The sequence below is a fragment of the Buceros rhinoceros genome, unplaced genomic scaffold (genome assembly GCF_000710305.1).
Source record: "Buceros rhinoceros silvestris isolate BGI_N320 unplaced genomic scaffold, ASM71030v1 scaffold6994, whole genome shotgun sequence".
NCBI lineage: Eukaryota > Metazoa > Chordata > Aves > Bucerotiformes > Bucerotidae > Buceros > Buceros rhinoceros.
This window is the reverse complement of record NW_010409936.1, coordinates 8067-22118: the sequence shown is the minus strand read 5'-3', so window position 1 is coordinate 22118 and position 14052 is coordinate 8067. Positions and strand designations below refer to the sequence as shown.

The 14052-nt window shown below is 37.7% G+C and overlaps 1 protein-coding gene across 1 annotated transcript in view; it reads right to left on the bottom strand.

The window, feature by feature from the left end:
- Window positions 1-5391: 5391 nt before the first annotated feature.
- The window catches only part of LOC104492806 (focadhesin-like), a gene marked incomplete at both ends in the record, with an annotated part of 15271 nt that continues 6610 nt past the window's right edge, over window positions 5392-14052 (bottom strand). The window contains 4 exons of the mRNA XM_010135405.1: window positions 5392-5518; window positions 6634-6764; window positions 7286-7387; window positions 7800-7904. Of these exons, the coding sequence (XP_010133707.1) occupies window positions 5392-5518; window positions 6634-6764; window positions 7286-7387; window positions 7800-7904 (465 nt within the window). The remainder of the gene's footprint in view (window positions 5519-6633; window positions 6765-7285; window positions 7388-7799; window positions 7905-14052) is intronic.

The following is a 14052-nucleotide window of genomic DNA, read 5'->3' as shown; positions in this document are numbered from 1 at the left end:
TTCAGCAGACATACAAAAAAGATTCCTTAGTCCATTGTACCAAAATGATCCTCAGGAGCTACTCTTGAATTATTTGTCTTCCTTTCTAGCCTTTTATTAAAACCTTAAAACTGCATAAGTATATCCAGAGAATAGAAACATCAGTAATCAGGTCAACACGTGGTATTCATCATTTATTGCAGAACAGCTCCACGTCTTCCATGATGATTGCCTGAAATTCAGAATCTCCTCTGAACTACCATTAGAATAAAACCTATGCGAATCTTTCCAGAACATGTAATTGCAGCAAACCCCACAAGACACATCCTCTATTGCAAAGTGTTCACTTAACAGCTAGCTACAGAAATACCTGCAATCTGCAAAAAGTCAAGGGCACATCATCGATTTGTGTAAGTGCTACAAGCTACACACCATGACTGACCAATAAATCCCTACAACGGAAGAAGGCTCAGATGGGCAAAGGTGATGTGCCCACAAAGCTCAGAGAATAATGCAGGGTAAGACTGACCACAGCCATTGCAAAGAAACCGACCCAACAGGAAGAGGACGTTTGTTTTAGATACACAGCTATAAACAGTTCAGTAGATAAACTGTTGGTGTGTTTCTCCCCAGTTCATTAAGAATGTGAACACGTCCCTAAGTCAGTCAGATCAGCCTATGGGAGAACGAATATGTGGCTCAGCCCAGCACAGGGTATAAAAACTACACGTGCAACAAAAGAACTTCAAAAAGAGCAAAGGGCTTGAGCTGGCTTCAACCCACGTATTTCTTTACGGCAATTTGGGATGCTCAGCATCATGATGGCGTGCATATTCTACAGACTGGCCATCACTATATTTTGCTAAGTGTAAATTACATTTGAATTGTGATTTTGGTATATTTTGTATCACCCTCCTGAATCATAAATCTTGTGTAACAACTATCTTCAAACAAGTAAATGATAGTACACATCCAATCTTCCATGCACGGAATATCTGAAACAACCCGCTCAGAGAGTATCGGACTCTGACACACATTTTTTCATTTCTGTGATAATGAAAAATGACCCTGGCTGCCCTGTGACATCTGTGGACAAATCCATTATCTACAAATAATTTAAATAAAACCATCTTCTTTTCAAACCACATTTTGCCCAATACTCCAAAACCAGCTAATTTGACAAAATGATGGTGCCGCAGAGGCAGAATTGCTACTATTAATTCCAAGGATTAACAGCCCAATCATTTCTCACTGCCATTTCCACACTAAAAAGTTCAGCCGTGATCAGTCTACACAGTCTGTCCACATTCAAATGCAAAATTCTTACACTGAAATTTCAGTTATAAAAGGGGAATTTTTTGTGAACTATGCAAGTAGTTTTCTAGTTTTTGCTAACAGATTTTAAGTACTTGGACTACAAGTTTCCTTAATTTGTTTTGTATCCACAATGAATCCAACAGGAAGTTGAAGACCAAACAGGAGAAGAAACTTGCAAGTTAAAAGCCACTGTTAGTGTTTCAAATTACAAAGTTTAAGACAACATTTATTATAAGCCATCTTGTGTTCTCTGAAGAAAGTAACATTTTCTTAAGCATAGAAAAAGTAACTTCTCCACCTAAAATACATTGATAGGATGGGACTTCTGAAGCTATTCAGTGTCTCTTAAGCTATTGCTGCATACTATTTCTCACAAAAAGTGCAAGAGCACTAGCTATCTTACCAGCAAAAACAGAAGACAAGGTTAGAATTGAGAAACAAACAGCCTTCAGAAAAAAGCAAGTGAATTGTCAAAATACATAAAATGACAAAGTTTGGGAAAGCAAAAATAGGAAGAGAAGAAAATAACATGGCAACACCACCTAGGCCACACTAGTATGTAACACGTACTAATCCAGTGACAGTAAATGAAATTGCCACTGTAGTGAATGTTCCCAAGATGAAAAGAGGTTGGGTGCAGAGGCAAGTGCCAAAGGAGGAACTGTCTGTGACTAGATGACCTTTAAAGGTCCCTTCCAACTCAAACTCTTCTATGATTCTATGATATAAGACAATGCACTCATAAGAGGAAAAATTTAGTTTACATTGCCACTATATATTTGACATTTCCAGCTTTCAAAAACCAGAAGTTGTACCAGTGATGAAGATGCACTCAAATGGATTTTGGTAGCTGACTTGGAAATGGAGCTGGTAAAAGGATTTTCATTCAGTGAGGGCATAAATCACACAGTTCAGATGCGGCGGGGCAGGAAGGCAGCAGCACCACTTTTAGGAGGAGTAGAAGGTAACTGGGAAATCAAGTAAAATGACAGTGGGTGTTCCCCAGACCAATCAGACTGAATGCAGGCCAGTAGGATTCCAAGTCATTCTATTTTACTCACTCATTCAGTATGTGGAAAAATCTTTATGTATACAGAGCTCATGTGGGACCCTGGCAGCTCTCTTCAACAGCAGATCTGCACAGGTAAGGAATTGCACCTACAGTACTGGATAAAGAGTTAATAGAAATCATGATGTTAACTACGTTCCAAGGCTAAGATATTAAGCAAGGCAAAAAGAGAACGAGGAGTAAATCACATCTGAGGAAGCGAAACCGGCAGAAACTCGAGCCCAAGAGGAAGGTAATGATCCTCTGATAGCAAACTCACCATTTTAAGGTGTATGCTGTTTAACACTCACTCATTTAGTAACTCCTACTAAATGTTAAACTCAGTCAACATCATTTCTCACAAAACTTTTCAGTTCCTATTACTCTGTTATGCTGTTATTCATTCTGTCCAATAAAACAAATAAATGTGGACGGAGGGAATAAATACCAAGAAACCACTTCCACAAAAAGCTTGGAAAGGAGTTTTAAAAACTATGCTTAGCATTTTCATTCTTGAATGCTTCTTGGATTGCAAACAGTACTTGATACATGAAACCACTGAGACACCAGGATAGATGGCCTCACTGTAAATACACTGGCTGTTGATAAAATCACTGAAAGAAAGCAAAAAAAAAAACCACCCCCAAAAAACCCCCAAAAAAACTTGCCCAGCAATAGAAAATATGGCCTAGCAAGAACTGTGTGTATTTTACATTTTTGGCGTGCAGTGTGCATGTCACTGCAAACTATTCATTAAAGGCCTTTTGTTATATCTAACAAAAAAAAAAAAAAAAAGGGGCCGGGGGGAAGCCTAGCCCTTGAAAGCAAAAAAAAAAACCACCCCCAAAAAACCCCCAAAAAAACTTGCCCAGCAATAGAAAATATGGCCTAGCAAGAACTGTGTGTATTTTACATTTTTGGCGTGCAGTGTGCATGTCACTGCAAACTATTCATTAAAGGCCTTTTGTTATATCTAACAAAAAAAAAAAAAAAAAGGGGCCGGGGGGAAGCCTAGCCCTTATAAGTCCCACAAAAGCTAAGCTAATACTCTTACTGCTATTCATGTGGAATGTACTTCGGCTAAAGCCATTAACTTTACATAAAACAATTAAAAAAAAAAAAAAAAAAAAAAAAAGGGGCAGGGAGGAAGCCTAGCCCTTATAAGTCCCACAAAAGCTAAGCTAATACTCTTACTGCTATTCATGTGGAATGTACTTCGGCTAAAGCCATTAACTTTACATAAAACAATTACTGCAGTCAGTAAAATGGAAATCTATTTTTCCATGACACTCAGCCAAAAAAAGAAAGAAAGAAAAAAAAAAAAATCAATGTTACAGCACATTTTATTATGGCATCACTTTTACAAAGGACGCTTTCTGAGACTCTCAAAGCCACATGGTGTATAGGGTTCCATCGAAAATTATGTCAGCAGTGCACATACGAAAACATAGTTTGTTGTAATGGTGCAGAAGTTGACTGAAAATAAGATGCTCACTTAAAAACATTATACCACATTCCCATGGTTAGCTATTAAGACAACGGCAGAGAGGAAGCACCAAAACAAAACTCTGGCCAGCCTCTATGATTACACCCTTTTAAGGTTTCTGCACTGAAAACTGGAGTCTAAATACTAAATAAGGGACAGACTGCATTACTTAATCCAAATGGCTAACCAGTTTACCGAACCACAAGAGAATTCTTTATTTAAGTGTCAGTATATCTGGGTGGGAGCTCTGGTCTCCCAGAACATTACACTTGCATGAAACCGAGCAAACAATGCAAGCTGAGGAGGGCCGCTAAGAATTAGGAGAGGAAAAATTGGTACCTGGCCACAAAGTAATTCCTTCCTGCCTTCCTTCCTTCCTTTCCAAGTACCTGGAGTTGTCTCAGACTTCCACTTCTCAACAGAAGTACAGTACATCTGTTCTCAAGTGAGGTTTTTTATAGTAGGATGTAACGTTTATCATAGGCCCAGCTCCTGCTTCTTTGCCGTAAAAAAAGTCTAAATATAGTACAGCCTGGGAAAACACTGCTTACATACCAGCTGAGGCAAACACTCAAAGAATCTATGTGATTTTAAGAAAACCCAAACTTGACACCAAAAACAAACACAGTAATTAGCCTGAATAAGCTGGTTCTTAGTAGCCATTGTGTGAAGCTTTTTAACAATACTGAATACTAATGTGTATGGACTGCTAATCATTTACTATGTAGTTCTGGAACTTGCTGACATGATTTCAAATGTATAAAGGTGGCATTGACTGGATTTTGTTGGCTTGGTCTCACTGCAGTAAACACTGTACTAAAAGTGACAAAGTGGATAAACCTAAAAGTGCTGTTTCGCAGAGAGTTGGTAATCAAACACTCCTGCAGGCTATCATCAGCCCACTAACTCAGATGGCCTCCACAGTCCACAGTTTTCTATACTGTGATTCATAGCATGTCTGTGCCTACATTACCACGTCTGGGATGTCCCTGTGGGAACAAAGAGCCTTGGCTCTGACTCAGGGATAATGTGGGATCCCATGATAATCTGGGTTGGAAGTGACCTTCAGGATGTTTCTAGTTTAACCTCCTGCTCAAAGCAGGGTCACTATGAGATCACACCCTACTGCTGAGGGTTGTATTCAAAAGGAATGTGAAAACTTCCAAGGACAGAGAGAGCGCAACCTCTCTGGGGAGCGTGTTCCAATGTCTACTTGCCCTCTTTATCAGTAAGTAACAAATGCATCAGAGTAAAACAGAAGCCTCCCCATTACAACTGACTTCACCCCCTATCAGATACATTACATGAATGAGATCAAGTAAGATCTCATTCTGGCTCTCAGGCCAGCAAGAACATACCAGAAATGAAATAATATACAATTGAAAACAATAGTTTTCAGCCAATCAGAATTATATGTCAAAAAGCTGTTCTTTTTAAATGTCAAGGAAAAATGCATGAAAGAATGTCAACATACTCTGAAAAAAAGAAATCAACTAGAAGAAAATAGTCCAAGAGCCACAGGTAAAACACAAAATACAGGGACAAGCCAATTTAATCTTACCTCAGCCTCACAAAGTGCCTGAAGACCCTGTAACACTATGGCAGCAGGTGAAGCTTGATCAGGTTTTGTGCATTCATTTAATACCTGGGAAATTGCAGCCAACATGTCTGCTCCATGCTGGTATGGCCTAAAGGGAAAAACATGAAGATTCAAGACAATTTACATACACACAAGTTCTACTTGATGCATAAAAACTGTTGAAGTACTGGTTTTGTTTAAGTGGCGACAGACTACAACTCAGACAGAGGAAAAACAAGATACAAGGGAGGATATGATAGAGAGCTCTAAAGGCTGAGTGACATGGAGCATTAAATCAGCAGGTTCAAGTTCCGAATAAAACACCACCAAGTGGTTAAGCTATGGAAGTTTTTTTGTCCAAGGATGTTCAGTATGTTGAAAGATCACAGCATTCAAGAAGTGACTGACAAGGAAAATCCATGTATGCTATTAAGGAAATTATTATTTGCTTCTTTGTTGCACTCCTCTATAAGTACTCACTACTGTGTATTGGAGATTCTGCCAGCAAAAGACTTTTGGCCCTCTTACGTCACATAGGAACATTTTTCCAAATCTTTTGCTGCTGCAGTCCTGTCCTTCAATGACTGCATGGACTGCTTGCTTGCTTTTCAGTCTTGTAGCATTCATTCAATTTTACTGGGCAGTGGTGGAGGAGATGGCAACTGGTAATTCAGCAGTTCCTCATACTGTTTCTGTAAAAACCTGGGGTAAATAGTACCTGGCTATTCATCCAAATAATTTCTAAATGCACAAATGAACATGCGTATGCCTGAACTCTCACTACATCACCTACCTGGCAAAAAAAAATATTACAGCTGCACTGACATCTATCTCTTGCTTTTCACTTTTTTTTTTTGTAATTTCTTGAAAAATGCTGTTTGACAAAAATTACAAAAGGTTGAAGAAGTAAAAAAAAAAGGGTATTTACTTTAAGAATTTGAAAGTGGTATGCTTTTGGATCAGTACAGCATCATGTTTTGTTTCACAACGAAGACATTTTAATTTTAAGATTTTCTATGTGTGATTTCTATTAGATATAACATAAATCTCAAAACTTACTAGTTGCTGAGATTGGCAATGCCTGAGTCAGTATCTCATGCAACTAGAAAAAATATTACCCACAACAAATAGAACAAAACAGGTAAAAATAACTATGCAGCTTTTCTGGGAAAAAAAAATTGTTTTCCCTTACAAAGACATAAGATGGGTAACACTTGCACTTACCTCTGCCTACATATATCCCTTATACAAGCAGCTTTAGCAATCAGCTTTTCCCATTGAGCATCTTTGTCAACAGACAAAGAGGGCATATCAGACATTGCCAAGAACTTCTGTAATTCTGGGTAAATTCTATCCTAGAAAAGATTTAGTTTAAAAATTATCATCACACCTTCAAAAGCTGGTGACGGGATTTTCAATTGTTACCACTTTCACATGACTTCTGAACACTTTTACTGCATACCATACTTGGCTTTTTTTCATTACTGGAAACTAAGGCTCTACTGAGATCTAACCAGCTTTTGCAAACCATATGTTTATCTCTACTTTATAAACAGGTAAGTAAATTATCGCCACGTAACTACGGTCTTGCTCTTGCTACACGTTATGAAAAGCAGAAAGCTGTCCTTCAGACAATTTTTTTCCTAATTCCAGTCTGAGACCTAATGAAATGAAAAGCCGGCTTCACGAAAGACATACTGTTGGCATTTTTCACTTACACAGAATCAATACTGGAACGACTTTCACCTCTTATTTCTTACTGCTGGTAATGAGATACTAGTATAAGCAATGTTCCAAAATTAATTTCCTTCCTTCGCTAGAGGTAATGAAGTTTTTCAACTACACTTATCTTAGTGACACTAGAAGAATTTCTAACCTGTCTTTCCCATAAGGATGTCATCAGCCGCAAAGCAATTGCTCTAAGCTTTGGTGTACTCCCCAGTGTGTATATGGCACGGAGAATCTGAGCTACACAAACCTGAAAGAAATTTTTTAACCAAATGTCACTGCTATTTTTTACATCCAAGAACAAAGACTAATCAATAGTCTAACCCTTATTTTATAACCAAGTACAACAAGGATGTAACTGTCCAACTGCTATGTCAGAAAGAAACTGGATGTCATTTTTTGAAAAAACTTTACTGCACAATGAATCCAAGAGCATTACCTTATGATATATACATAAAGATGATACAGTGCAGACAGTAAAGCATAATGCATACTTCACTCTTTAAAATGTCATACTCCATCCGAAATATTAGCTTCAGTTACCCTGAAGCTTACAAATCAGTTATTTAAAGCAAGCTATGCATTACTCAGAGTGATTTTTTATAAATAAATGAGCTTGTATTGATACAGCTTTTGCTTTACTATAAATTTCTCATTCTGACCTTGTGTACACCCAGTGTAGGCAATGTATACAATATATCCCTGTAAAGACCAGGCTCCAAAGGTCTTCCCAATTTAAATATCAGAACTGGAATGAGGTTTGGGACCTAAAATAAAACAAAGGCAGGAATTAAACTTAGAACTAGGTTGCCAACACAGTATCTTATATAAGACAGCGAACTTGTCAGAACATATTACAAAACTCCTACCTTTTTGAATTATTTTTTGCTGCTAATAGGAAAAAGAAAGAAAAATTCTGAAGTCTGTAATCTCACAGGATTTACAATTTATTTCTTTTTATCATCTTAAAATCACTGTTATGCATGTTCAGCTGTAACCACCAAAATAAGCTAATTTCCAGAATAACTAATTTTTACTTGAAACTCCATTACAGGCACATTGAAAGGAACATGTAATTGAAAACAGTACATTAAAATACATACGAAATCAATGAAGAAGCTATTCCAATTCAGAATTTCTCATTATGGAGGAGGTTTGTGCAGGTATGTATATATTGTTTTATGTATGTATATATATGTATGTATATATATTCCTCAAAACAGAGGAATTCTGATGAGGCTACTATCATATTGCACAAACCTGTTATTTAATACAATATAATTTACTGCATTCTGTAGTATATGGTACAAAACCCTGAGAAAGCTGCCCCTGAAGTGACAGTAAAGACAAGGAGACTTATGCATCTTCATTAGTCTTGTATTTACAGCAGATTTTCAGTATTCTCATGCCTGCAAGGCCTTCAGTTTTTTCTTGAGCACATTCATATCACTATGTTGTAAAATCAAATCTACTCATGCTAGCTTTGCCTTTTTTTCCCCACTCGGTTTTATGTACTTTATACTTATAAGTAATTACACGGCACTGGTCTACATTCTGCCTTTATACAGGAGTCATGACTTTCACTTAGCCACATGGGTTAGTCTTCCCTAGATAAAACTCATGTTAAAAGATAATGTAAATCCCAAGAATGGAAAAGCTAACTAGGGAATTTGATATTTAGCAGTAGTATGTGCACACAACTATTTTTGAGCCTTTTGGATTTCAGAAAGTTATTTTCCTTAGATGGTAAACAGCGTATAGAGTTCTCCATTTCACTTCCAGTGTTTACGTCTGGAATGAGTCACCCTTGGAAGATATTTTTTCCACTTTGATTACCTCAAATTACTGTAACTTTAGAAACCTCATTCAAGAAGCTCAAGATTGGACGCTTAGAGCAGGAGAACAAAAGTGTATTAAATCCCATACATACTGGGCTCAGCTAAAAGACTGACCAATTCCCAAACCCAATGTTCACAGGGTTGGATCCCCTCGTTAATCCAATCTATAATTCAGTGATATTACACCTCTGAAAATTTATCCTGGTAAAGCCAATCCTTTATGTATATATGGGTGGTTTATACATACAGTGGTTCAAAAAATAATTAATGGGAAATTCTGACATGACATTCTCTCAAAATGCATTTTTACGTGAGCAGATGTCTTCAGATGATAAACTTTTTCACTGTACAAAGATCTGTCTCAGTCCACAGAAACTACAGAGCAAGAATAATTAATAAAAATCCACGAGACCTGGGATTTTGCATACTTCCCTCTGTAATTATTGGTTCTACATGACAGACCAAAGAAATCACTGTTTCTTCTATAAGACATCACTATCATTACAGATCTTTACACAGGAAGCTGGGAGGGGACTCAGCTGGGACAGCCATCCCCAACTGACCAAAGAGGTGACCAATACCATATGACGCCATGCTCATCAATAAAACTGGGGGAAGAAGGAAGAAGAGAGGACATTCAGAGTTACGGCATTTGATTCCCAAGTCACCATTACACACGATGAAGCCCTGCTCTACTGGAGACAGTCGATCACCTGCCTGCTAATTGGAAGCTGTGAATGAATTCCTTGTTTTGCTTTGCTTGTGTGCTGCTTTATCTCAAGCTACAAGCTTTCTCACTTTTACCATCCTGATCCTCTACCCCATCCCACTGCGGAGGGCTGGTGAGCCAGTGGCTGCGTGGGGCACAGCTCGCCACCAGGGTTAAACCTCAACATGGACAAATTAAAATTTTTTGTTGTCTTTTATATAAAAACTGAATGGCAGATAAACAAGACAGCAATAAACTATCAGAGATACAGGTGAGGCAAGATCTCTCAAGCTAAAACTTCATATAAAGCACAAATATTTCAAAGAGAACATTCAATCCTCCAATTATACACATATAATGACTATCTTTCTAAATTAAAGCTGTAGGAGCAAAACTACTTCCATTAGATTAATTAAAATATTTCCACACAGAAAATGTAAACTGCAAATGGGTTAAATATTCTGCCTTACAGGTATCACAAAATTGTAAGATTTAGGCAAACGGAAGACTGGAAATCTAATGCTTTTATAGGCATCTAGGCTGTAACTGTCAGTTTGTCAAGCCAGTATGTAATAGAATACATCAATCGATTTTCCTAATTTCAACACTAATTAAGTGGAGGTTATTTGTTTATCTAACAGCATATCTTACAGCACAGATCAGCATACAAGGTGGTGGTGAGAATAGCTCATCTGAATTTGCAAAGCTTTAACCAACAAATCTAGCTTTTCGTCTCAAGCATTCCTCTGGCTTCGTTTTTTTGCCAGGTATTTTGGTTTAGCTTCTTCACTCCCCTAAGCTGAATCTATAATAAACACTACTGTTACCTTATAAGGCTAAAACAACCTGACCACAAGAAAGAGTCACCCATGAAGACTCAGTTTTATAACACATTCTCCAGCATGAACATTCCCAGCCACTGTTCATAACAAACACTCTCCCAAGCCAGCCTAACAACCACGCCTCAGCAGACCAAAGCAGATCAGACAGTTGCAGGGGGAGATAATTTTGACATATTTCTAAATTACCCTTAACTACAGAACATCAATTTTGCAACAATTCAAAGCAGGTTATGAGAAGGATGCCTCTCCTCCTGTTTAAGTGGCCATAAACCTGACTTTCACCAGGTTCTTTGCAATTTGCTCTGAAATTAACAATCTGTTTTTCTCTCATCAAGAATTTAACTCATCGAAAATAAACACTTCCATAGAAGAAGACTATAATGAGAAAAAAGATACTTCTGAGAGTAACATACTCTTTGAGAAGCAACGTACCTTGTGGTTCTTAGACCATCTCAGATTTTTCTTTTGTATGACAAGTAAGAACCTTTTAAATCCCAAACTCTTTTCAGACCTAGCACTGGATGTATACCATGAAATTCAAAGTAGTGAGCCCACACACAACCCACCTCACTTACCAAGCATCACCTTGGAAAAAGTCCTTAATGTAACCTGGGAAAGAAAGCTCCTCAGTAATTCCCCGAACTGCCTTTTCTTCTCTGTTCAAAATAATCTTCTTTTTTTTCTTCTCCACACTTGGCTTTATTCTCCCCACAACTCAACTGCTACTTTAGACACCCATAGCAATTGGAAACTTTCTCCACCACCCCACTCTCCAGGGACACATTTATCCCATCATGTGCCTTTATCAGCACATTTCTCCTATCTTAACTGTCTTTGAAATGCTTGGTCACACTTTCCAGACCATTATGACAATATTTTACAAATCCTGCATCATAAACATTCATTGCTATCACAATATTCTTTAAAGTACAAAAGCAGGGGTAAGTCAGTCATTCCAAACTCACCAGCACATGACAGAGTTTGATTAACATCAGTTCTGGTGCAAGTCAAAATTCAGTAATAAGATGTCTGTATTAACACTGAAAAACAGAAAAATGAAACCTTTGCTCTAAACATGAGATGGAAGTTGACACCCTCTGTTTCTTCCTACTTCCCAACTGCAATGATTTGTTTAGACTAGTGTATACATAATGCAGCTGTATTACCCATTTTACCCACGCCAGAGGGGCAACAGCACGACCTAAGATAAAATTATGTTTGTCAGTATACAAGAAGAAAACTAAAATTAACTTGCTGATTAAATTAAACAAAATCCAAAAGAAGACTTCAGTACCAAAGGCTCAACATCCTCAAAGCAAGAACCTCTTTTCGTTAAATCGAGTGTTATGGAAAGGGAAGCTTGCATATAAACCAAAAAAGGGGAAAAAAAATCCTCTTAAAGCTAGGGGACTTGATAGACGGAAGCAGTTTTATTTCTAGGCACCTGTTATACCTTTAGTGTTAAGAAAAAACCATAAATCACCTCATTTACTGTTACCTAAATCTTTGAATGATACTAGGTAGATCACATGGCGATAAGCAAGCAACGGACATTCCATAATCATTAACACTAACACAGCAACCTGCATCACCATGGTAAGTCCCAAAGTTATCAGAGGTCACAAGTGCTCCTCCACTGAGATACATGTTTTCCATATAACTGTTAACACAATATGTGAATGAGGAAGAACTGTCTTCTAATAACATTATTATGGCTGGAAGACTCACAGCTCTGATAAGAGGGTTTTGATAGTTCTTTAAACTATACTCATCCCTGATAAATGCGTTCAGTGGTTTACCCTGTGTGGGACAAAAAGGCTACATAAAACATCAGTAGGGGTGTCAGGATCAAGCTCCTTACCTAAGTACCTTCCTTCCAATCTCTCTCCGTAGTGCCTCTTCCTTTTGCCAGAACTCCTTAGGCAACTCCATTTGGTCTTAAGATAGTTCTCTATTCAGTAGGCTACTTCCGGCATTTTTCTCAGTTGTAGCTATGCTGGACTACGCATATGGTGATCAGACTGAATTACAGTCCTGGATTAAAGTCAGTATGCTCAGGCCTGGCCTTCGTCAGCTGTGATGAGAAGTTCATTCCAAGACCTCTGTCCACATTAATCTTCTAAACACAACGTTTATTCTATGTTAAACAGGTATTAAAAGGAAGTTCAACAATCACTGTTATACTAGTATCTAGTAAGCAGATGCTAAGTTCAACTTACAAAATTCCCAGGAAAAGACTAAGCATGTGATACTACAAGGCCAGTTACATATTTCCTTAAAGTTATTGTCTTTTAAAGTGTATTTGTTTTGAACTGTACATTTGCTTTATAATATTAGGAAAAAAGTTAAAATGTTCCAGCAGAACGAAGATGCACCTCTCTCCATCTCCCTCATGTAGTGGATAAATAATACTGGGACTAATTTCAATATTAAATTTATGCTAAATCTTCATCAAGGGCTTAACAGCTCCTAAAAGCTGATAACAACAATTCATTAGATCTCAGAAGGTAGGAAGTAGCTCCAGAGAGGGAGAGGCATGCTGCCTGGTAACGCTGTCTTCTGCATTCCCCATGCTCCCCACTGCTCCCATGCAGTGGTTAGGTCAAGTCTGTCATTAGCACCTTGAAGAAGGGTTTGAAGATTATGGTTTTTGTTTTTAAAATTAATTTAAAATGATGATGACGTATGTCAATAACCCTCCTTTTTCAAGTGAGATTAAACATGAGACAAAAAATGCCTTTTTTTTTTATAAATAGGTCCAAGAACCATTCTCATGCTCTGCAATTTAGTGGTCTGACTTCTTTTTTGTAAGCTACAGGACAGCTACTCTTCCTCAAAAGCACAAGCTAGTGGATGATAGCAGGGGAGGAAGACAATCCTCCTCTTCTGTTCCCTTATATTTCCTTACATTTCACTGAAGAAGAATTGTCCTCATGCACTCCTTGTATCAGAACAAAAAATAAGAGACAGCCAGAAAACAATAAGCCAAGTAAAGCCAAGGAAAAAACCATTTCAAAAAAATACAGTCAACACATATTAGCATATGCTGTCCCCATTTTAAATTGTAGATGTAGGGTATCCCTTTGTATTATTTCCCCCATAATTTCCTTGCTTGTATGGCTATTCTAGAGATTTTTTTGGGGTTCAGTTTTAAAACTAAGAGACCATTCCAGGTTCCACCCCCAAAAAGCCAGCCAATAAATGTTGCTGCAAAGTTTCTGGTTTTACTTCTGGGAAATATTGGGCTGAATTTTGGAAGAGAGGTAGCATCAATCTAGTTCTCCAGCAGCCAAGGTAGTGAAATGAGCAGGTTTTCAAAAGCATTCAACAGTCTGGCATTTCTTGCTCCAATAAGCAAGACAAAAGCACTGAACAATTCATACAAATGAAGGAACCAGATTTTCATTTAAGGGTACAAATGAAGGTAAGTTTCTGTTTATAAAAGCTATACAATAAACTCTCAAAAAATTAGAAACCCTTGTTAGAGAACATAAGCTAAGTTTTCAAAAGTTTCATGTCCTTCAGC